The sequence below is a fragment of the Phacochoerus africanus genome, chromosome 9 (genome assembly GCF_016906955.1).
Source record: "Phacochoerus africanus isolate WHEZ1 chromosome 9, ROS_Pafr_v1, whole genome shotgun sequence".
Classification (NCBI taxonomy): Eukaryota; Metazoa; Chordata; class Mammalia; order Artiodactyla; family Suidae; genus Phacochoerus; species Phacochoerus africanus.
Window position 1 is genome coordinate 69,963,367 of NC_062552.1, and position 26,751 is coordinate 69,990,117.

At 35.1% G+C, this 26,751-nt stretch overlaps 1 protein-coding gene across 2 annotated transcripts in view; it reads right to left on the minus strand.

Moving 5' to 3' along the window:
• Window positions 1-26,751, minus strand: part of SCFD1 (sec1 family domain containing 1) — a 109,580-nt gene that overhangs the window by 39,608 nt on the left and 43,221 nt on the right. For both annotated transcript variants that reach the window (XM_047795159.1, XM_047795158.1), the window contains exons 15-18: window positions 14,812-14,908; window positions 9,415-9,485; window positions 6,779-6,858; window positions 2,561-2,623 (exon numbers count right to left, since the gene is read on the minus strand). In XM_047795159.1, the coding sequence (XP_047651115.1) occupies window positions 2,561-2,623; window positions 6,779-6,858; window positions 9,415-9,485; window positions 14,812-14,908 (311 nt within the window). The remainder of the gene's footprint in view (window positions 1-2,560; window positions 2,624-6,778; window positions 6,859-9,414; window positions 9,486-14,811; window positions 14,909-26,751) is intronic.

Here is a 26,751-nt window from a genome sequence, read left to right on the forward strand (position 1 = left end):
TCACTGCAGTGACCACCTTTGTTTTCACTAAATAAGTGTCCTGAGAATTTCTGCCTCCATGGAAATCACTGCCACAATTTTATATAACACATTTATTTAAAATATTCTGACTAGTCAATATTAATAAGACATAAAAATAGAGCTGCCCTCAAACATTTTAATTGCTAAGCTTAGCTATAGTATTTAGGCAAATTAATAACCGAAGAGAATTCCTTGCTTACCTGATTGTCTTAATGTCAAAACAGTAAATTAGATAGTAATTCAGACGACTTGCTTTAGGATTTTAAAGCACACTAACACACTGAAAATATATATGCTTATAACGATTATGAATAGGTCAAAAGTTACTATGTTCGTTATATCACAGCAGCTAGATCCAATCCTTTGTTGTATACCCTCTCCACCCGTACATAAAATCTGATATAAAAATGTGAAGCGCAATACACCTGGTGAATTTTATCCTGATTCTGTTTATTTATATGAATATATTTATTTGAAGAATGATTACTATCTGAATTTTTAACAACAAAATAACACACACAAATGATCTGCCTTCAAAGGATTTTTTTTCTAATTTTATTTATTTTATGTCTTTTGTCCTTTTAGGGCTGCATTGCGGCATATGGAGGTTCCCAGGCTAAGGGTCTAATCGGAGCTGTTGCTGCTGGCCTATGCCAGAGTCACAGCAATGCCAGATCCGAGCCGCGTCTGCAACTTAGACCACAGCTCATGGCAGCACTGGATCCTTAACTCACTGAGCAAGGCCTGAGATCGAACCTGCAACGTCATGGTTCCTAGTTGGATTCTGCTGCGCCTTGACAGGAACTCCCAAAGGATGTTTTGCAGGACAGAATGGTCATATTGCATTTTGATATCAGAAGGGTAGAGAAAGCCTTCAAATCATCCAAGATTTTCTTAGAACACATTTTTATTAAAATCCTCAACTGTGAAATCTAAAGATATCTAATAGGCTTTTAAAATTCCAGTAAGATTTTAAGACATGGGACTGGAAAAGTATTTTACTAAATACATGAAAGTAATTTCCCAAATATATTTTAATTTTTCCTATATTGTCCTACTCCCCTCTGAAACGAAGAGATGGAAATCATTTCTTGCAGGACAAAAATAAGAGAAAGTAACGCCTGTTGGAGTGACCAGTTCTGAGGCAATTCCCAGGCACCATGTAACTCTGAGGGAGGGGGTGTGCTGGACAGTACTGTCTGAAGGTGAGGCCAGCAGGATTCATTTCACCAAGCACTTACAAGGTCCTGCCTTGCCTTTGTTTTTTGGAAACTGTTTCATTAAAACCAGCACCTTGGGGTGGGGCTAGGAAAAACCTATTCTCCTCTGGGCTTCCTGCTTTTGTTCAAGGCTCTAAAAGATAAGCTAGGATTTTGAAACTAGGATGGTATGGATAAGAGCAATTAGAAGTCACTTTGTTCACCTCCTTTGAAAAATCACACACATGTTACACAGTTTCTCTGCAGTCAGAAGTTGTACCCAGCCTACTATTTTAGAAGTATGCCTCCTTAGTAGTAAGCTTAGTTTCATCTTTTTTGGGGGGGCCCCAGATACAGCATATGGTTATTTTCAGGCTAAGGGTCAAACTGGAGTTGCAGCTGCTAGCCTATGCCAAGATCATACCAATGCAGGATCTGAGCTGTGTCTGTGACCTATGCCATAGGATCCTTAACCCACTGATCAGGGCCAGGGATTGAACCCATGTCCTCATGGATACTAGTCAGGTTTGTTTCCACTGAACAACAATGAGGAACTCCTAGTTCCATCTTGAAGCTAGGCCTTGAGTGTCTAACTTCAAGTCTATATTATCAACATTGATACAAAAATAGTTTTAAGCTTCATGCATCTTCTGAAAATGAAAAATACATTTTAAGAACAAGGAAGCATATGAAACCATACCATATAAAATACATAAACTTCACTTATAATGTTTGACTAATTTCTGCTATACAGCAAAGTGACCCAGTCATATGCATATACACATTCCCTTTATTGTATTATCTTCCACCATGGTCTATCCCAAGAGACTGGATATAGTTTCCTGTGCTATACAGTAGGACCTCATTGCATACCCATTCTAAATATAATAGTTTGCATCTAGTAACCCCAAACTCCCAGTCCATCCATTCCCTTCCCCCTCCCCCTTGGCAACAAGGCTGTTCTCTGTGAGTTTTTTATTCCGTAGATAGGTTTCTCTGCACCGTATTTTAGATTCTACATACAAGTGATATCATATGGTATTTGTCTCTTTTTTGACCTACCTCACTTTATTATGATAATCTCTAGTTGTTCCAGCCATACATTTTAAAATGACAATTTAAACTAAGGAAGCCAAAGGCATGGTGACATTTGTTTTGTATCAAACTGAAAGAATTCTACATCCAAAGTGTCATACATTATATTTTTAAGGCATTAAAGTTCAATTATGGTACGGAGTACCAGACTTGTTTGATCAGTTATTAAAAATAACACCAAATAAAATTAAAACATTTTTTGAAAGAGGAAAAAAAATAAACAAAACAATAAAAAAAATACTTACCCCATTGGTTTAGTGGTAGTGTTGCCGTAACTGGCAGGAGCTGAAGCCATCTTGGCAAAAGCCCTATGAAATAAAAAAGTTATATTTAATAACTGATTATTTGAGCTTACATTAAGTATCATGGCATTAAAATATCTACTCACTAACCATAACTTTTACTATGCAGACAGTTTCTGAAAAAAAAAAAAAATTTTTCTGGAGCTCCCGTCGTGGTTCTTTGGTTAATGAATCCGAATAGGAACCATGAGGTTGCGGGTTCAATCCCTGGCCTCGCCCAGTGGGTCGAGGATCTGGTGTTGCCGTGAGCTGTGGTGTAGGTTGCAGACGCGGCTCAGATTCCACGTTGCTGTGGCTCTGGCATAGGCTGGCGTTTACAGCTCCAATTCAACCCCTAGCCTGGGAACCTCCACATGCCGCGGGAGCGGCCCTAGAAAAGGCCACAAAAAAAAAAAGACAAAAAAAAGAATTTTTCAGTAAGTAAAATACAGTGTTTCAGCACAGTGTTTCAATTGTCAAACAATTATACAAACATTGATTATGTAATTTGTAAACATATAAAATAATGGCCAAACATAGAACAGGTAGTACTAAAATACTGAGATTCTTTAAAAAACAGAAATATGTTAGTTGCCCAAACTTCACAATTTTTCTTTTATATCTGATTATTAATGTGAGATGAAGACTTTGTGTCTTAAAAGAACAACTGCGTACTAAGTTTAGTCTCTTAACTGTTCTCCACATTCCATACTCCCTCATTCCCAGACATATGCCTTTGCTCCTATTGTCCTTTGGGGGTATAAACTCTCCAATAAAAATTGTACATTTCCTTTTAAGATTCAACTCAAAATCACTTTCTTCATTAACATTATTCAGATTCAATGATTTTTCTTTTCAGTTACATACACACTTTTATAATGAACTGCATATAGTCATTTATTTTCAAATCTTTCTAAATGTCCGGAATATCTTTAAACTACAGAATTCTTGAAGGCTGGGCAAAAATATGGCAGTGAGCTGTGTCTTAAATATATATTTTCCTTCTGGGAATATGTTCACTGTAGAGGATCCGGAAAACAGAATGCTCCCAGAAAAACCCTACACTTACAGGTAACCACTGTTAGGATCTTGGCATATATTCTTCTCATCTTTGGACACATGCATATATAATATATATAATTTATAAACAAAATGAGTATCTTATTGTACATACTATTCTATAACATTTGTTTGGCTGCACCTGAAGCATATAAAAGTTCTCGGGCCAAGAATCAAATCCCAGCTGCAACTGCAACCTACACACAGCTGCTGCACTGTTGGATCCTTAACCCACTGCCCTGAGCCGAGGATTGAACCCATGCCTCAGCAGTGACCCAAACCTCTGCAAAGACAACACTGGATCCTTAACCTGCTGCACCACAGCAGGACCTGCTATTCTATAAAATTTTTACAGCAGTGTGCCACAAATATTTTTATGTGAATCATAATGATTTCTAATCATTTAAAATGCTTGTGTAGGCAGTTCTGTTGCAGCTCAGCAGTAACAAACCTGACAAGTATCCATGAGAATGCAGGGATTGAACCTGACCTTGCTTAGTGAGTTAAGGATTTGGCATTGCTGTGAGCTGTGGTGTAGGTTACAGACATGGCTTGGATCTGGTGCTGCTGTGGGTGTGGTGTAGGCTGGCAGCTGCAACTCTTGACTTGACCTCTAGCCTGGGAACTCCCATATGCTGTGGGGGTGTCCCTAAAAAGCAAAAAAAAAAAAAAAAAGATTTTGTAAATGGAAAAAAAAATCTATCTAAATGCTAGAAAATCTTGTGAGAGTAAAAAAAAGAAGGAGAATAACTAAGGTGCGGAAGATGAAATGCTAAAAATATTCTATTTCAATCTGGACAAAATTTGCTATAATAAATACTGTTAGAGAAATCCCAAACGCACAATTCACAATTTTGTTCAGAAAGGAGGATGTCAATCAACTGTTTCTAGCAGTTGACTGGAATGTCTGCCTTTAACAAAAACTAATTTTTCACCAGAAACAATACCTAAGTGTAAATAAGATATACCCATCTTTTAATAATGAAGAAGGGTTAAAGAAAGAGTATTACATTTATATGGCTAGAATATTATGCAAGCACTAATACTACCAATGAAGATTATAGCTGATCCTTGAGAGACATGGGTCTGAACTGTCAGAGTCCACTTACTCATATTTTTATCAATAAACATATACTATATTACTACATGATCTGCGATGGCTTAAATCCATGGCTGTGGAACTGAAAATACAGAGGGCCAGCCCATAGTGAAGTAATACTTGGACTTCGGCGTCCCTAACCTCCAGGTTGTTCAAAAGTCAGCTGTATTTAAGACAATGAAAAACTGGCATGAGGAAAGTTATTGGGAAACTGGAATGCAAATTGTTATCTATAACAATGATTCCCCAATTAAAAAATAAATATGTAATGTGCATATAAAAGGATATAGACTAATGTTTACTTGTAGACTCTGGATGGGGAGATTACAGGTAAGTTTTTACTTTTTTTATACCTTTATGAGTTTTCTAAAATTTTCTTTGATAAATTGGTAAAACCCTTATAATTAGAAAGAAAAATGTTACAAATTAGAAATTATATACTGTGTAACATATAAAATGATGCCTAAGACTGTCTTTCCTCTCATAAAGAATGAAAGGAATAGAATGAAACATCTCACCAATGGTTTGATTAAGGAGTTCCAACGAAGTTATAATGTAAAACACAATGAAATATACAACAGCCAAATGTGTTAGTGTCTATATTTCATAAAAATTGGAAAAGAGGGTTTTTAGGTTTGTCTTATTAAACTAAGGTTTGTTATGCATTTTTTCTTATATAAGAACACAATGAATTAAAAGCAAATTCAAAAAAACAAAACAGAAGTATAGATAATAAAAAGCACCCATAAACTCACGACTCAGAGATAACCACTGTGTGAACAATTTTTATAGTTCTCTTACTATGCATATTTTTTTATAGTTGGGATCAGAATGGATATTCAATCCTCTAGCCTTAAGAAATTAATTACACTAATATCTTGAAGGTACTGTTGTAGAAAATTTAGAAAATAAAGAACCCAAAATGAAAAAAATTCTACTACTTGGAGTTACCCACTATTAGCATTTAAGTGTACGTCACTTTGCTATCCAATTATATGTATATATGTGGTATGTCTACATACACACACACACATAAACACACACAGGTGAATGGATTGGGATCCTACTGTTAAAAAAGGTCAGCTAAGTTTTAGCTCAATAGAGTATACCTGATTTCAACAAATTAAGGTAATACTGACAACAAATTATCATCTTACCACTTTTCTTTATATCACTTAATATGGTTTAACACTATTCTGTTCATTTGTTTGCTTATTTGTTGATTTGCTGTTCCCTCAACACAAATGTAAATTTAATGAGTAGGGGCTTTCCACAGCATGTTCACTATTGTATTTTTAATGTCTAGAAGAGTTCCTGGTCACTGAGACAAAGGAAATATTTATTAACAAATCACTGACTAATAAACTGTATTTTCACTTCACCATATAACATGGCCATTTCCCAATGGTATTAAATAATTAGTCTTCCATAACATGATTTTTAATGACTCAGTTGCATTCCTTATGGAAATGACATAATTCAATATTACTGCCAGACATTTAGGTAGGTTTTCAAAATTTATTACAATAGCTTCTAAGATTTTACAACTCCAATTACTTCTTTGGGATTAACTCTTAAGAGAAGTGCTAGGTCAAGGCTGTACTTCATCATTAGGTAATTTTCCTGCATCCTCGGCACAACATTTTCTAAATCTTTGCATTATGTTAATCTGTACTTTTCTGATTACTAATGAAATAAAAAAAAATTTTCTTTAATATTTTTTGAGACATTTGACCCAAAACATTTCAGTCTTTGACGTTCTCATCTCATCAGTGAAGAAAAATATAGGAAAAAATATGTCTAGGAAAGAAAGGTATCACCATTTTATATAAAACTATCGATAGGGTGGGGGAGATAAGGAAATATTTATGCCTATGAATTAAAAAAAAAATACTAAGACACTGTTCAGTTTTCTTAGTAATATTCCCATCTTCTTGGAAACTTAACTGCCACTGTATTCTCTCTCTTTCTTTTTTTTTGTATTCTCTTAAACTATAAGAACTGAAGAATAAAATAAAACTTACTTCCACTGTTTGATATATTGTAAGGGATTAAGGTTGCATCCTGCATCAGTTAAAGCTTTTTTGTACTGCTCCAAATCAGCCTGAAATAAGAATGATATAACAAAAAAATTTTACTTTCATCAAAGAGAAGACCATTTTTTTGTTCATTTGATTATTCAAAAAGTTAGACCAAAGGCATGAGTACGTAAGTAGAGTAAAGCGGTATCTTACTTAAGTGGGTACCTAAATGAGCACCTAAGACAAAAATCACATTTAATGAAAATTATTTTTGACAGGCTCCCAAATCACCTATAAAATACAGTATTTTGCCATCCCTCAGGAAGTCCAACAGTGTTTTTCCTCCAGTGTTGACACAGATTGTTTGTCCCTGGGATAAGCATTAAGAAGATCTGGCTTGACCAAGTATATTTCAAACTGGAAACACGAGGGGAATGACCTCAACTTAGGGGAAATGCAGATTTAAGTTATCCCACCTTATATTCACTATAAAGGTCCAAAAATATTAACTGAATAGCTGGCGTCCTACAATTTTTAAATCATTTTCTCTTTCTTACTCCTTTTTTTACTGATGAGTAAAGTCTAGTTGAATTCATGTATAAGAGTCTATCATAGTGACTGCACTGTAAAATTTTAAAAGAAAGAAACTCTTAAGCTCACTCTCAATCAGAGACATTCACTATTTCACATTTTGGGGGCTATCAATCTAACATCAGTAGTCATAATTTGCTTTAAGCTTCTTAATGACCACTTAAACTTATGATAAGACATAATTCTTACCAAAAATAAATAATGTGGTTAAATTAAGGTAAACTGAATTAATCATAGGTTCCTAAGAAATATTATAAATAGGCTATTAGAATCCCTTTAGATATAGGTATAACCTCATTAATAAGAGCAATATTTCTGAAAAGAAAACTATAAGTAGTACCCTCTCATCAGAAGTTTTGCTTTCCATGATTTCAGTTACCTGTGGTCAAGTGATGTCTGACTAAATGGAAATTCCCAGAAAAAAAAATTCATTACATCTTATTTAAATTATGTGCTGTTTTGAATGTCATGATGAAATCTTGCTCACTGCCCCAACCAATGACATCATCTCTAGACATCTAACCATCTGTCAACCTTGTCATGGCTTGATGATACAAGATCATGAAGCAGATGATCCTCCTTCATGTCAGAAGGTCAACAGCAACCTAATGCTACATCTCAATGCCTATGTCATTCATCTCATTTCACCTTATCATGCAGGTTTTTTTATCAGGTCACATCATCGTAAGAATGAGTACAGTACAATATATTCGGAGAGAGAGTTGTCATTCACATAACTTTTATTATAGCATATTGTTTTAAGTTATTCTATTTTATTATTAGTTATGATTGGTAATTTCTTACTGTGCCTAATTTACAAATTAAATGTCATAGATATATATAGAAAAAAATACATGGGGGGGGGTTTGGAACTATCCACAGTTTCAGGCATCCACTGGGGGCCTTGGAACGTATCCCCCTTTGATAAAGAGGAGACTACTGTACTTTGTTACTGAATTAAAATAAAAGTCAAGAGATGTATACCCAGGACAGTACTGGGTTTGATTTGCTATTTGACATGCCAAAAACAAGAAGCCTCACAATCTACTAGACATTAGAAAAATAATTGCTATCAGCAAAGGAAAGGAGTTTCCAACAGCCATATCATTCTAAGTATCATCCCTGAGGTCCTTATGCTTGTTGCTCATCCAGTAAAATTAAACTAAGTTAACACTAGAAAGAGTTAACAGGTCACTATCCCAGCAACAAGACTGATACCAAAGTCATGACTTTCCTTCACTGTAAGTCAGTTACCTCAACATGGTAAAAAAAAAAAAAAAAAAGTTTTTCCTCAAAAGCATCTGATGGCTCAGTACAGAAAAACAACAAAATATCCCACAACCTACTCTTCCAAAGAGAAAAAAAATCTTCTAGGACTGAAAATTTGTCATTTTCCAATCATTCTTAGAAATTCACTCAGATATCAAAGTAGCTATTTTACTGCAATACAAAGTGTCTCAACTTTATATGTATCATATGAAAGATGTGAATCTGAAGTTTAATCTTATTAAATTGCAGTATTTATATAACTTTTGAAACTTTGGGTATTTGCTTCCAAGTAACTCCTCTATATTTTATAATGGACATTAGTTTCAAAACAACTGCAAAATATTACCAAACTTTTCCTTTAGGTTCAAGATAAATTCCTCAGAAGGAAAATAGGTATTAATGGCTATATCTTAAAGAAAAGGAACTTTTAAGATCACCATGAGAAATGATAAGACCAATCTTTCAAAAAGCAGAGCAAACTTGGTTAACTTATTTCAGAATAGTTATTTTCCAGAAATAAGAATTTTGGCTACTTACGCTCAGTTCACATTCCAACACTTAAAAAGAGTGAGACATTTCTTGAGAAATGGACAGTTTTCTGGGCCACCATAAATACTGCTATAACACTCAGCAGTAAATAGAACCAGCCTTAAGAAACTGTTTTCTTTTAAAGGAAGGCGTGAAGTAGTTATCTGGCTATAGTGATTTTTACTACTTTTTTTTTTTTAAACAAACGAGTATTCCCCCTTCTTCTCAATAACTGAAAACAGAGAACATACCTCAGAAGGTGCTTGCTGTGCACTTATATAATAGATAAGAAACAGCCTCATTTTATCTTCCGGAGTTCCTGCTATAAAGGGGAAAACAGATAAAGAAAAAGAAACTTTTAGAATTCTATTTATGTATTATATAGTCAATGCTGTAAATTCAAGGCATACACAAATGTGATAAGAAAAAATAAAGTTCTTTTTTCTGTTTTTTGCTTTTTTTTCTTTTTAGGGCCACACCTGCAGCATATGGAAGTTCCTGCGCTAGGAGTCAAATTGGAGCTGCAGCTGCTGGCCTAGGCCACAGCCACACGATATCCATGACACATCTATGACCTATGTTGACCTATGTAATTCCAGATGCTTAACCCATTGAGCCAGGCCAGGGATCCAACCTGCATCCTCATGGATACTAGCTGGGTTCTTAACCTACTGAGCCGCAATGGGAACCCCAAGTTCTTTATTATTAGTAGTGTTTTTTGGCTACCCCCAAAGCACACAGAAGTTCCTGGGGCAGGGACTGAACCTGAGCCACAGCAGTGACAACACTGAATCCTTAACCACTAGGCCATCAGGGAACTCTGACAAAATAAAGTTCTTGATTCAACTAATTTAAGACTATATAGGCCCTAAATTACAACTGTGTAAAATGCAGATGCGGAAAAAGATTAAATGCTGTAGGATTATAGGGATGAGATATGGAAGCACTTTCATTCTATCTTCAAAATTGTCTATAATGTTGAAATTTATCTTTTGGATATAAACTCATGGAGAAAAGAAAGGTATAGGTAGGATAATCATACAGTTCTAAAATAGCATACTTTTGAGATGAAAATGGCAGATACTAGTAATAATTATGTAAGGACAACAAGTCTAAAAAATGGGATTATCCTAGGAAGCCAATTGTATGGTCTCCCTAAGTACTGGGTTATGCAACTATGCTAGCTAAAATCATCTAGCTGAACCTAAGGTCATACTTCTGAAATTGGAGCCACTAAATATACATTTACCCTCTTTCTGAAGAAAAAGGGTTATGAAGATTTGGAAAACCGCTATGTTTATGGTAAAATAAACACTGTCGTATTATGCATACTGTATTTGCCTGAATTTTAAGACAAAACATAAAATTTCAGTGAAATTTCTTGCTTGCAGTGGGTGCTCTGAGTTACTACCTCTATTACCCAAAGCCCAAGACTGTCCTGAGAAACTTATTCTTTCTCCCCTTAGTTACTGGGTGTACTCTGGTGCAAAGTAGTAGGGCACTGGTCATATGTAACTCAGTTGCACTATTCAACAAATATCAATATGCACTCTCACTTCAAAATGTGTCTCGATATGCAAGAACTCAGGAATGTTATACTTTATTATAGAATAAAAAAGAATTTTTTCAAAACATATGAACATGACAGATGAACCACTGACTTTTTTGCCTTCAAATTATCCTTACTCCCTAAGTATGACAAAGACTGGTAATAAAGATCAATGACAGGTTCTCCAAAGTTCTCATGTTAACAAATAAATATTGTATTTTAGACATTTTGAAGTACGTTATGAGAGTCAAGGTCTTGTGTAAATACTAGGAGGAAGCTGATATTTTTATTTTAGCAGGTAATTAGCCTGGTTGGGTTCAGGCCATAGTTTCTATCAGCCTCTGTGAGTGGTAGTCCCATCATGGATTCTATTTTCTGTCCCACTGCCCGGAAGCCATTATGGGAACTGGGAGGTCATCTAGTCCGTCACCTCCCAGTCTCTGGAATGCTGCTTAGGATCAGAGTCATGCATGTACAAGTGAGAAGTGAGCCTAGGAATTCATAAACAACTTTATGGGATTGCTTTTCTGATTCTCTACAATCTCCCTGGTGCTTCCCAGTTTCCTTGGCTTTTTCCTTTTTGGTGTTCTAGCTTTGGCTTTAGTTATTCTGCTCCACGGCATGTTTCCTGCAACTGTGACAAAGCAGTTAGAGCGCAAACTGAAAAAGTCTTTGGAAGCAATGGTTCCTAAGATCCAAGAGAAAGGTTCCCCTCCCTCAGAGTTTTAGGGGTCTTTGAGTCACTGCTATTGCTTTATTAACAGTGCAGTGTTTTCTAAGAGTAGGCACTTATTCTGCTTAAAGAAGGAAAAGTTTCCACTCTTCTTCAAGGAGAAACATTTTTTTTTTTTTCTTTTTAGGGCCGTACCTGTGGCATATGGAGGTTCCCAGGCTAGGGGGTCCAATCAGAGCTGCCAGCCTACGCCACAGCAACACCAGATCTGAGCCACGTCTGCAACCTACACCACAGCAACACCGGATCCTTAACCCACTGAGCAAGGCCAGAGATCAAACCCACAAGCTCATGGCTCCTAGTCAGATTCATCTCCGCTGCGCCATGACAGGAAGTCCAAGGAGAAACATATTTTATAATGGCTGTAAGTATTAATACATGCCCTAAAACCTCTGCTAAGCTTTTTAAGAATCATATGATGCTAAGAATTGGAGGGCATGCAGTGGTTACAATGACATTAATCACAAGGGAATCAATGGAAATTGTAAAAATTTATGTATCCTTTACAACTGTGAATACTCCAGAGCCTGTAGCTACAGCCTGGATCTTCTGCTGCACATAAGTTTCTACTGCAGCTGCTATTTTTAAACTCAGAGTTTCCTTACTGAACAATCTGATAATTTTAAGTGTAATTAAGAGAGCTTCTTTCCTCCCTGGAAAATCTGAGAGTAAGCTGTTGATCTGTTGTCCCATCACTCCACATGTCGAAGACATTCTTCAATATAACTGTCAAAATCAGAAAATTAGTGAACCCTCTAATCCTCAGATGTCATTTCAAGTTTCACTTATTGTCTCTATAACATCTTTTATGAGAAAAGGATCAGTTTCAGAATCCTATGTTGCAAAGAGCTGTGATCCCTTACACAGAGTTGTCTTCTACAGGAAACAATTCAAGTCTTTCCTTGACTTCATGGCCTTGATGAAGATGACAGTTTTTTTTTTTTCCTTTTGGTAGAATACCCACAGTTAATTTTTGTCTGATATTCCTAATGATTAGATTCGGATTCTACATCTTTGGCAGGAATATAACAAAAGTGATAATGTATTTTTTTGTACTGGATCCTATTGGGTGTATACTATTTCAATATGTCTCATTGCTGATGATATTCACTGTGATAACTTAATAAGGGATCTATCAGGCTTCTCCACTGTCAAGTTTTTCTTCCTTTATAATTAGTAAGTATATTGTAGGGAGGTACTTTGAATCTGTGTAAATGACCTACAATTTTCCATTTATTCAATTAATGTATCTGTATAGATTCATGGCTTTCTATTTCATTCAGTATGTTATAATCTGTTATTATTTATTTTGATATTATCATAATCTGGGGATAGGGGGCCTCTTCAAGCTGACTTCTGGGTTCTTTTGACAAGTTCCATCATGTTTGGGTTACTTTCCTTGCCTTCTGACACAATGAAGTGTTCTAGGCTCATTTTATACTTTCTCTCCCTGGAAACAATTTCGTCTCCAATGAGTTCTAGTGGAAAGCTGAATTTATAAGCTAAAATGTACTACTGGGGAATTGTTGCTCCTAGCCCTGCTCAATTGGCAGAGTTAGGGAATACATACATATGTGTACACATACACAGATATATCTATACTTATTTATCTATTTGACAAGTATTTAGTGAAAACATCTAGTCTACATGAGCACCTCCAATTCCAATCCAACATTATAGGGTTCATTCTAGTTTTCTTCCTTTCCATATTTATAACTTCTTCTCTGACAATGGGAAACCTGGCTCCCTTGACATTATTTGATATATTTATTTAACCAGTCCCTTGTGTGTAAGAAATATCCTATCTTTGCTGCCGTCTTCTTGCCTGCATGGATGCTGTCTTACTCTAGGCTCTGATTCCCTTCAATGGAGCCATCCCCATGCCTGGCTATAACTCTCACCCTGCCTAGGCCGATGCTTGGTTTGTCCTATGCAGGGTCACCCTCCTCAATCTGACAGGGCTCTCATGCTGTGTACTGACCTGCCCCCACATGTGTGCACTCCGCTCACTTCACCTGGACTTTGACACCTCATGCCAGATTACCAACCCTCCTCCCTCTATCAAATGTGTGGATGCCCTTCCCATCCCGCTCAGGTTCTGACATCCTGTTCTGGGCTAAAGTGGTAGTAGACTGTGACTTCACATGAATGCCCACCTTGCTCTGTTCTACTTAATGTCTTTAAAAATAAATGGTTTGAAAAAGTAAGGGAAAGGAAAAATAAAATTAACACAATTATTTGCTTCAACTTTACTCAAAGCCTATAGTAAATAACAAGGAATAGCTCTCAAGCGATGGACTTAGATGTATTTTTTTTCCATTGTGAAGTACATATACCTGCAAAATGCTATGTTCTCCCCACAAACCTAGCTTTCTAAAAGCGTGAGCAATACTAGGGCTTCTTAGAAGTTTTTATGAATAGAATCTTTTGATTATAAACAATTCGAAATTTTTTTTATTACTTTCCATCTTGGAATAAAATTGAAAAGTCATACCAAAACTGTAACTCAAAAACCATGATCATTCAGCTGAAGAGTTTGTATATAAAATTATAAGCTGAATGGCTTATATGCTTTTTATTCGTTCTTGAAAAGAATATTTGAATTGAAAATTATTCTGAAATCGACAGGTCTTTAAAGTTTAGAGAATTTTAGAGGCTAAAACCTATGTAGAGCTTTTATGATCATTATAACTGAAAGCAATAACTAGATATTTTCTAAGTACAAATAAATCTATCTTCTGAAATCATCGACAGGTCTTTAAAGTTTAGAGAATTTTAGAGGCTAAAACCTATGTAGAGCTTATGATCATTATAACTGAAAGCAATAACTAGATATTTTCTAAGTACAAATAAATCTAACATATATTTCAATAAATATAAACACAAAGGGATAGACTACAGAGTTTCTTTAAAAGTGAATTTCCTAAATATTTAAAACAATTCAGTTTTACATACATCTTTTTTTAGGAAATTCCTTAGGGTTAAACAAAGGAATCAGGAAGTGTATCACTTAGAGATGCTTGCTTTGAATGTTTTACCTTCAAATCTTGCTGGAATCAGCAGAAATTGAACTTCAAATGTATCACTTTAAACAAATGAATATAAAAAGTCCTTAAGTATCCCTCCCCGCAAAAAGGTGCTTACATACTACCAAAGAAAATTCAATAAAATACAATGCAAGTCATTTTTCTACCTTAGAACTGCTATGCAACAAACTTTTCAACAGGGATCTAGCTCATTTTAATTGTCTTATTAAGTGCAAAGATTATGAGAAAAACAATAATTCTATTCAGATTTTACTCAAATTGAAAATACTGGATTCATCGAATGTAAAACTTGTATTAACCTTAAATTTATGGTACATACCATCAGGATCTGATATTATATCTAGAAGAGATTTATCCAGAGTAGTTTTGCTCATTATCTTTTCTTCATATTCAAAATAAACATCCAATTTTCTTGCCTATTTCAAAATAAGTTTCAGATTAGAACACATAAAGTAACAAAAACATACTAAAGGCCTCTCAGCTTAAAAGTTTCTATTTTCTATGATCAATTTTAAAGACAAATGTTCACTTCCTAATAGAATTTAAATTTTCTTATTTTTGATCATACACAATGTAAAAAACAATAGACTATTTTATCTATTATATTTGACTTATAAATTCAGAATTAAGTCTGCGTGTCATATATTAGCCAAGATAAAAATCACACAAATCTCAATTATTATATTAATTAGTAACTAGCATACAAATCACATCGTATTCCATGCGAGTTAATGTCAGGTAATCATGTTATGTCTATTTTTTAGTAAGCAAATCCACAGATTTTCATCCTAGCTGGAAAGAATGTTACTCTAATTATTTTCACTGGTTTTTAAATAAATTGTGGAATTCCCTCATTAATTTTCCTACCTAATACTTTGAAGTTTAGATAACAGAAAAGCAGTTAAACTCAGCTTTTCTGTATGGCAGCTTTTCTCATCTAAAATTTGTTGATTAATATTATCCAAATGAAATTAACATGTTAGAATATTTCAAGGTAAACAAAAATCATCAACAAGTATCAAAGCATGCTTCAGATAAGACAAAAAAAAGAACATGTTTTACTACTGAAGGTATTAACAATCTAAGTGAAAGTAGAAACCACTCATAAAATAAATGAGAATACTTAAGAGATACCAAAAAAGAACGATAATAGAGAATATAAATAAATACATTAAGCTAAGATGACAGAATGAGATAAATAATTAACCAACTGTGGAGAAGGAAGTGATGAATTTTGAACTGTTCTGAAAGTGACTTGGGGACATGGATAGAGTTCATTTCAGTTAAAGGGATCAGACCAAGGCATCACCAGAGTGGAGAGATCCGAATGGCAGACTCAGGAGTGCCTTCACATATGAGGCAACAGGCAATCAGAGTCCCTTATTCCTATTCCTCACAGTGGCACACAAGGCCAGAGCTTTATTATTTTTTTTATTTTTTTGGTCTTTTCGCCTTTTCTAGGGCCGCTCCCGTGGCATATGGAGGTTCCCGGGCTAGAGGTCTAATCGGAGCTGTAGCCGCCGGCCTACACCAGAGCCACAGCAACACGGGATCCGAGCCGCGTCTGTGACCTACACCACAGCTCACAGCAATGCCGGATCCTTAACCCACTGAGCAAGGCCAGGGATCGAACCGGAAACCTCATCGTTGTTAGTCGGATTCGTTAACCACTGACCATGATGGGAACTCCGAGGCCAGAGCTTTAAAAGGATGAAAGGTTCAGTTTTAAAATCAAAACAGGAGTTCCCGTTGTGGCGCAGTGGTTAACGAATCCGACTAGGAACCATGAGGTCGTGGGTTCGATCCCTGCCCTTGCTCAGTGGGTTAAGGATCCGGTGTTGCCGTGAGCTGTGGTGTAGGTTGCAGACGCAGCTCGGATCCCGCGTTGCTGTGGCTCTGGCGTAGGCCAGGAGCTGCAGCTCCGATTCGACCCCTAGCCTGGGAACCTCCATATGCCGCGGGAGCGGCCCAAAGAAATAGCAAAAAAAAAAAAAAAAAAAAAAAAATCAAAACAATGTGGAGTTCCCACTGTGGTGCAACAGGATCAGCGGCATCTTGGGAGCGCTGGGATGCAGGTTCAATCTCCTGCCCAACGCAGTGGGTTGATAAGGACCTGGCATTGCTACAGCTGTGGCTTAGGTTCCAACTACAGCTCTTCTACAGTTTTCCAGACTCTTTATGCAAAAGTAAGCAAATACTGCCTATTCCCTAGTAACATGCTGTTTTTCTGACACAAAAGGTTAACATACTATATTCTTCTGTCTCATTTTCATTCAACAATGTATTCTACACCAGTACGTGGAGAATTTCCTTAGGTGAGGTTTAGATAAGAATTAATACAATTCTTTATGAGTTTTTTTTTTTCCTAAACTCTTTGGCTCTTCATATTCTTCAGATTCCCTGAAACAGGAACTATTTTAACTACTGTTTAAAAACTACTTTGAAAAACAAAATAAACAGGAGGTGAAGTCCTAGGAACTGAAACATGTGGTATCAAAAATGAACAAAAGAAATAGATGATCATTATTATGATCATTATACAACTACAGATGTGATAAATTCATTTGAGTAATAAAAATAAATAAATAAATAAATAAATAAATAAAAACAAAAAGAAATAGAAAGGAAATCCTAGGAAAGAGACCATGGTGGTGACTATGAGAATGAAAAGGAAGCGGCAGATATTTAATAATTAACATAGGAATGTACATGGGAAGGAAAACAGTGAACAAAATCAAAGATAACTCCTGCAGAACTAGGATTATGACAGTAGGAACTCTGTTAACTTAAACATTAGATTAGGAAAAGCTAAATTATCTGTAGAGTAAAGCCAGGAATGGAAGGGGGAAGGTGATAAATAAAGTGTTATAGGCTGACTTTCAGGCCCTTACAATCTGTTCTAGCTAACTCTTCTGTTTCCCCACTATTCACTAGGTTCAGTTCCTTCTGGTCACATCTGTTAACTCACTGACTTTTCATTAAACACAGGATATGCTTTTAATCCTCAAGGTTTTGGCTAAGGTTAGTCTCTTAGCTTTTTTAGAATATATTTCTTCTCCATCACTTGCCCAGTGAAATCTACTCATTTTTCAAGGTCCAGCGTCTTTGGAGCTTAACTCTTCCGTTCTTTTCCCCTTTCTGCCTCTCCCCCAATTTTCTTCCTCACTGGAAGAATTTATTACTCCCTGAAGTGTGTACTGACAGCACTTTATACACTTCTCCATAATAACCATGATCACACCACATTACTCTCTTTGGTTTACATATCACCTTCTAAAACTGCATATTCCCTAGATTGTGTCTAATTAATTGTTTAACCCTGGGACTCTAACCAGCACCTCGCTCATAACAAGTACTTGATAAAATATTTGTTGAATTTCTAAGCTAAAAACAAGATATACACAGATCAAGTCATCATCTTTAGAAGTTATGAAAGTAGATAAATGAACTTTTAGAAGTGAAAAATGCAAAGGATCAAGTCTTTAGTGATTTAATATACAAAATTAAGTACGCTAAATGCCATAACAGAATCTAATGTCTGTACCTACATAAATCAATGAAGAAACATGACTCACTGATTTTGAAGATACAGCCATTAGATTCATTTTGCTCTTCTTGATGTATTAACTTACCCATGGTTTAACTTCTAATGAGGAACAAAAATAAAATGTAAAAGCAAGTTATTTTGACTGCTAATGGTTAGCACTTCTTTTGGAGGTGATAGTAATATTCTAAAACTGCATTGTGATTATGGTTGCATATTTTTGTGAATATACTAAAAGTTACTAAATTATACACTTTAAATAAGTGAACTACATGTATGTAAATTATATCTCAATAAAGAAGTTAAATAGAAATAACGTAGCATTTCAATATACTGATTGGGAGAGAGCCCCATGTAGGAGCGGAAGGAGTAAAGCAGAAATTTTCTAATCTGCAGAGGAGAACTAGCATCTGTTCAATATCTATTATGTGTATGCATTTTACTTACAGCTATGGCTTTCAAATGTTTTTAAACAGAATACCTTAGGACCCTCTTTCTCAAATCAAATCTTCTGCAGAACCCTCATCATAAAATAGATACAACCGACCCATTAAATGTCTCTAAAGAGCTGTAGGGTACCAGAGAACAGTGTTTAAAAACTAAGAAACTTAGACCACCTTATTTAGTTCTCCAGACAACATTATGAGCTAGGAATTATTAGTCTAATTTTAAAGATGAAGAAACAGAAACAAAGAAACATAAATTTGTTCAAGGTTACCAGAGTAGTAGTAGTAGAGAGCTGAGATTCAAATCCAGGTCAGACTCCAATGTACACCACAGATAAAGAGTAGGGAAAATTACATTTTCCTCAAGAACAATTTATTGCTTCCTTTGTATGTGCTTTATGAAAGAAAGTATATTTGTCAATTAGTACATATTTGGTTTTTTGGTAATACACATAATTTATGTATATGTGATAAGAGGTTATTTTGTCTAGAGATATAGTATCTGTAAGTCCTTTCTCAATTTCTTGAAATAAGGGAAAATACTATGATAAACAACTTCTGTCCAAAAGATTAATTATTCTTGTATAATACAGACTTAAAGGAGAACACAAATTGGAAAATAAGAGTTACATCAAATTAAAAATATAAAATAACAAGGTCAAGATAATAAACAGATTTTGTTTGCTTCAATAAACTTTAAGAATAAATGAACAAGAAGGGAAAACTAGAGAAAAACAAAGGACTATGTATGGAATACATATCATATCTAGTGAATATAAACTCTGAGCCATGGATTTCTTAAACATCTCTTTAGAAGAGCTATGAGAAGAATCTGATTTTTAAAAAGTCCTAGTGTTTTTCGCCAAATTTCAGAGTTATCTGTGGACAATCAGGCTGATGTTTTTCATTTTTCAGTGCACTGCCTCAAGATTTACATCAAATTAACCACATATATTATCCAACTAAATGTACTGAATTTTCATCTACCTATAACTGTGTTTATCACTTTGTCAATTTTAAATAAAGTATAAAGTGTTATGTATGTGTGTGTCTCTGTGTGTGTGTGTGTGTGTGGCATTTTTCAACTGGCAACAGTCAATAGCCTACTGGGTTTGGAAGTTCCCACTGCAGCTCAGCAGGTTACAAACCCGACTAGTATCCATGAGGATGTGGGTTTGATACCTGGCCCTGCTCAGTGGGTTAAGGATCTGTTGTTGCCCTGAGCTGCAATGCAGGTTGCAGATGCCACTTGGATCTGGCAAGGCTGTGGCTGTGGCATAGCAGCAGCTGCAGCTCCTATTTGACCCCCTAGCCTGGGAACTTCCATATGCCAAGGGTATGGGCCTAAAAAAAGAGAATGGGCCACAGACCCGAACAGACATTTTTATGAAGGAAGATACACATATGGCTAATAAGAGTATGAAAAGATGCTCCATATTATAAGATATCAAAAAATTCAAATTAAAATAAGACACTACTATATACCTACTAGATGACTAAAATCCAACACTGGCAACACCAGATGTGGAGCAAAAGGAACTCTCATTCGTTGCTGATGGAAATGTAAAATGGTATAGCCACTTTGGAAGACAGTTTGACAGTTGGCAGTTTTTTACAATTCTAAACATACTCTTGCTATATGATCCAGCAATCACATTCTCAGGTATTTACTGAAAGGAGCTAAAAATCTATGTCCACTCAAAACACATCACATGGATGTTTACAGCAGTTTTATTCATAAATGCCAAAGGCTGAGAGCAACCAAGATGTCCCTCAATAGCTGAATAAATACACAAGCTATTGTACATCCAGACAAGGGAGTGTTAGTTAACAATAAAAAGAAATGAACTATTAAGTCATGAAAAGATATGGAAGGGTCTTAGGTGTATTTTACTAGGTAAAAGAAACTAATTTGAAAAGGCTACATATTGTATGATTCCAACTCTCTGACGTTCTGGGAGGTAACACTGTGAAGACAGTAAAAAGATCAGTGGTTGTCAGGGATTTGGGGGAAGGGAAGGAGGAATATATATGTGGAGCACAGAGAATTTTTAGAGCAGTTGAAACTATACAGTATGATATTGTAATGACAGATATATGTCATTAAATGTTAGTCAAAACCCATAAAATGTACTGCACAAATGTGTACCCTAATGGAAACTACAGACTTTAGTTAGTAATAATGTATTAGCTTATCAATCATAACAAACATACCACATTAATGTATATGGGAAACTGGGGATGGATGGATGAGAGGATATATGGAAACTCTCTGTATTTTTCACTCATTTATCTGCAAAAATAAAACTGCCCTAAAAATATAAAGTTTATTAATTTAGAAAACAAAATCCCAGACAGACATGTATCTAATGGAAAAAAAAAGGGCGGGCCACATGTAAAGAGCGGGCCACCATCCTCATTAGTTTTTGGTGGTTATCTTTTAAGGAACTATAGTATAGCAGACAGACTGTGAGATTTACAAGTCAAAGCCAAAGTTCACTTTCAGGCTCTGGCAGTTGGTTTCAAGTATTCAGTACCTCTAAGATTCATTTTTCTCTATAGAATGAGGGAACATCTATTATGTCAAATTAACTGACATATAAGTGCACAAAAAAAGTCTGTTCTCTTTAAAAACAAAAACAAAAAAAATCACATATTCTTATTTTTCAGCCAAGGATTATGATCTGAGGATGCTATGTTTGATAACAAAGTATTTATGAAGTACAAAAGCACTCTGTAAGGCACTGTAGTAAAAAAAAACTCATTTATATAGTATCTTAAAATATCATTTTTAAGACACTCTAATACTCCTATAACAATCAGCGTGTGAATATTTTCACTGGATTAAAATACGAACCATCCACGGTTGGAGTTCCCGTCGTGGCGCAGTAGTTAACGAATCCAACTAGCAACCATGAGGTTGCGGGTTTGGTCCCTGCCCTTGCTCAGTGGGTTGACAATCTGGCGTTGCCGTGAGCTGTGGTGTAGGTTGCAGACGTGGCTCGGATCCTGCGTTGCTGTGACTCTGGCGTAGGCAGGTGGCTACAGCTCCGATTCGACCCCTAGCCTGGAAATCTCCATATGCCTCGGGAGCGGCCCAAGAAATAGCAAAAAAGACAAAAAAAAAAAAAAAGAACCATCTATGGAACTGTACATTGCAGGTAATCAATATGTATACAGGAAAGAAAGCAAAAATGGCACTATTAGAAGGAGTCAGGTGAAAGAACGCAAAATTCTTTAAGGCATTTCATTAGGTGAGACATTCTTACTTCACCTGATAAAATGAACTGGACTGAAACTGAGTAACAATGATAAATGGCATGGTAAAAAGGTAGCAAGACAAGATACAAAACATTCCAGATCTGAGTTTCAACTCTGACATTAATTAGGGAGCATTTTAACATTTTTTGGCGATAAGAGAAAGGTATCTTAGTAACTTCACTGATTAACTGAAGAACATTTCACAAAATATGTTCTGTAGAATGCTATTTCTCAGATTGGTTATAATAAATAATCCCTAAAAGTGTTCCAAAGTCAAAGAGTTTGAGAAATACTATTTAAATAAGTTTTTAAAATGAACACATTACACTGCATTATGAACCTCCAAGAGGAGGATACAGTAAATTTTACTTCTAGCCTTATTTGACCAAGGAAGAAACCTCACTAATTTGTGGAATCTACTAAGAAATCTATCCTAAGGTTCCTTCTAGCTTGAAAGTCCTAAGTCCCAAAGGAGGTTCGCAAAGGACTCTAGGAAATGGAGTCCACAGGACTAAGGAATTAAGTGCTAAATTTGATTTTTTACTTCTACTCTGATTTACACATCCTAGATGCTAATTTTTCCCCGTTCTGCTATTCTTGGTGTTATGATAAGGGACCGCAAATTCTGTAGAAGTCAAAGTGTAAATGAATAAGTAAATAAAATTTGAGAAATTTTTAAAAATAAGCAATATATTTGACTGTTCATCACAATTCTGCTTAACTCTCTGCATTTAACCTACTGCATATTCCTCTAAGGAAAAAAAAAAAAAAAACTGTAAAAAGAGATCATTTACAACAGATCAGTCAAAACCTAGCCAGGGAATTCTGATTTATAGTACAGTAAATTTCTTCCCTCCTGTGATTAGCAGGGTAGGGATCAGTTAATCAAAGTCAGTTAATAAAAAGAATAAAAAAGGATCTGTGTTACACATTTTAACACTGCCTTTTAACCAAAGATCTAAAATGTCTGTTTGTCAATCTTGATGTAGATCCAAGAACTTTCCCTTGAGTACTGAGGTCCACTGTCTGAAATTTTTTTCATTTCTTGCTTTTGCACACCTATCAGCAATCACCTTCTAGTTTGTCTCTTCGAAGTGAAATAAAAAAAATTATAGACATTTACAAAGCAATTTTAGTTATTTCTTAAAGATTTTCCAATGTTTTACAATTTTTTTACCTGCTAAAAATTAAGTCATCATCTTTGAGTCTAACGCATGTAAATTAGTTTTATAGAAACAATCCTCTTTTTCTACTCATATAATTGACATAGATTGGAGTCAAATACAAATAACTCTTTGGTAAGCAAAAAATTCAACCTACTAAAATTCATACCAGCTGTCAACTGTCAGCATGTCAATAATGTGGCTAGCTACTTCTGTTTTATCAAGGGAATAAAGGGCATCAGTTAATGTAATGTGTTGACCAGTGGAGATGAGTTCAGTTTCTACTTTATTTTTCCCTAGGAAAGATAAAGAAGTTGAGCCAAAGAAAAAATAGTCTTCTGAAAGAGGGGCTGTAGTTAAAAGACAGTATTGCTACCATGGGCTAAGTTTTCTTTAGAATGTAGATCTAAGACAGTACATGTTTGCTTGATCAGATGCTATCTTTAGACCTAGTTCAAGACTTCTTAACTTTCTCTACAAGAAGAAGCAAAACAATAATGAAGATTTAGTACCAACGAAACCTTGATCCAAAATAGCTTACTAACAGCTTATACTTTGCCAGCTACCTTGGGATGGAGCATTCAATGAGAGCACTTCCTCTCCAGTGTGAGCATTAGGGGAAAGAGCACCTGACACCATTTCTTTCTCTCATCTACTATGTCTTATATGCAGGTGACTTTTCCTTTTCTTAGGTTTCTGATGGTTAGAGAATATCTAATTCAGTGTGACTATGCAGGTGAGATACAATGATTAAAATACATTAAAATTTGTTTACAAATTATTTAAATAATCTTAGAATCCACCTAACAACCAGCAAGTACAGAAAAGTCTTAAAATATAGATTCAACAAATGAGGATTCAACAATTTAATCTATTAGACAAAAGTCAACTATCCAAGCCAATAAAATTCTTAGAACATCAATAAATTTACATGATAATATTTGCCAAATTTGTCACAAACTCCTGTGCTCCTTCTAACTTTCCCCCAAAACATAAACTGCTGGACAATTACCAGGACATCTAAAGAAGTTAATCTCTTCTAGTATTCTGCTTCAGAAAATGATCTAAGGAAATATATAAAGCATGCACTCCCCCAAATTAAATACCTAGGAATAAACCTGACCAAGGAGGTGAAATACTTCAACACTGAGAACTATAAAACATTAATCAAGGACATTAAAGAGGATTCAAAGAAAAGGAAAGATTTCCCATGCTCCTGGATTGAAAGAATTAATAGTGTTAAAATGGCATACTGGCCAAAGCAATCTACAGATTTAATGTGATCCTTATCAAATTACCTATGACATTTTTCCTAGAACTAGAACAAACAATCCAAAAATTTATATGGAACCATACAAAAACCAAAATTGTCAAAACCATCCTACGGGGAAAAAAGCAAAGCTGGAGGCATAACTCTCCCAGACTTCAGACAATATTACAAAGCTACAGTAATCAAGACAGTGTGGTACTGGCCAAAAACCAGATATATGGACCAATGGATTGGAATAGAGAACCCAGAAATAAAACCAGACACCTTTGGTCAATTAATCTTTGACAAAGGAGACAAGAATAAAAAAAATGGGAAAAAGACAGTCTTTTTGGCAAGTAGTGCTAGCAAAACTGGCTAACTGTATGTAAATCAATGAAACTAGAACACACCACACACCATGCACAAAAATAAACTCTAAATGGCTTAAAGACTTAAACATAAGACAACACACCATAAAATTCCTAGATGAGAACAAAGGCAAAACATTCTCTGACATAAACTGTACAAATGTTTTCTTCAGTCAGTTTCCCAAGGCAATAGAAATAAAAATAAAAATTTAAAAATGGGGACCCAATCAAACTTATAAGCTTTTGCACAGCAAAGGAAACCATAAAAACAAAACCAAAAAGACATCCTACAGAATGAGAAAATAGTTGCAAACTATGCAACAAGGGCTTAATCTCCAAAACATACAAACAATTCATACAACTCCACAGAAAACAAACAAACAAGCAAACAAAAAAACAACCTAATTGAAAAATGGACAGAAGACCTGAATAGACATTTCTCCAAAGAAGATATATGGATGGCTAGTAGGCACATGAAAAGATGCTCAACATCACTACTTATCAGAGAAATGTAAATCAAAACTACAATGAGCTACCACCTCACCCCAGTCAGAATGGCCATCACTAATAAGTCTACAAATAACAAATGCTGGAAAAGGTGTGGAGAAAAGGGAACCCTCCTACTCTGCTGGCAATGTGAACTGGTACAACCACTATGGAAAACAATAAGGAGGTTCCTCAGAAAAATAAATACAGACTACCATATGATCTGCCAATCCTACTTCTAGGAATATATCCAGACAAAACTACAATTCAAAAAGATACATAATCCCCTATGTTCACAGCAGCACCATTCATAATAGCCACAACATGGAAACAACCTAAATGTCCAGCTACGGATGAACTGATTAAGAAGATGTGGTACATATACACAACAGAATACTACTTGGCCATAATAAAGAAAGAAATAATGCCATCTGCAGTAACAGGGATGCAACTAGAGATTCTTACTCTAAGTCAATTAAGTCAGAAAGAGAAAGACAAATACCATATGACATAGCTTATATGTGGAACCGAAAATATGGCACTAATGAAACTCTTTACAGAACAGAAACAGACTCAGAGACATGGAGAACAGACCTGTGGTTGCCAAGGAGAGAGGGGGAGGGAATGGGATGGACTGGGAGTTTGGGGTTAGTATATACAAACTATTACATTTAGAATGGATAAACAATGAGGTCCTACTGTATAGCACAGGGAACTATATCTAATCTCTTATTATGGAACATAATGGAATATGGGGAAAAGAATATATATATTCTTTGCTATACAGCAGAAATTGGCACAACATTGTAAATAGCTATACTTTTAAAAAAGGAAAAAAAAAAGACAGAAAAAAAGGGAAATGTAAGCAGCTATAATCTAATAAACATCCCAAAATAAGAAATACGCAAAAGTGCAATAAAGACAAATACTAGGAGAAGGGTTCTAAGATCTCTGCATAAAAAGTCATATTATTCTGGCTAATAATAATAATAAACATTTACTCCTTAGTTGAATAAATGTTTACAAAGAAGTGATGGTCACCAAATTCTAGTGAAAATAATAAGAGATACTGCAGAAAAATACTTCTTTATTGACATTACAGTCAGAGGCATATTGTATGACAGTAATGGCGTACATAAACATGCCACTTAAAAGTAAATATTTTAAAGTTGGAAATGTAATAATTATGAAAAACTGTAAGAACAAATTTTATAATTAGGAGTAATGAGAAAAACTGGAACGAAGAGCATTTACGGAGTACAACTTTAAAAAGATAGTCCATGTTAAAACAGGACTCTGCACAGAAACAAACTTCAATTTTTCTATACTAATAGAATTTCTTCTGTTAGGATAACTCAGAGTATGTGGTTTATTAAATACAACTATAATTTACATGTAAATATTTTAAATAAATATGCTTATCTATGACTGAAAAAAAAAAGCCTTCTGATATTAATTGGGTTTCCTAGAATGACCCAATGAGGACTACTGTGTCCTACACATATTATTTTCCCTCTGCAAGTTTATATAATGTCCTTTGAAGATGCTTTATATCAGATTTGATCAGGAAAATGGTTCTTCCTTGAGTTACAGCAAAACAATTATTCCAAAATAAGTAGCTTTTACATACAACTACTTAACAACTTGAACAACAAAGTAGTTTCTTAAGATGAAGGACCATTAGCAGCCCTGAAGAAACAAGTTATTTGAAGAGAGCCAAGTGACCAGGTCTTAAAGCAGAA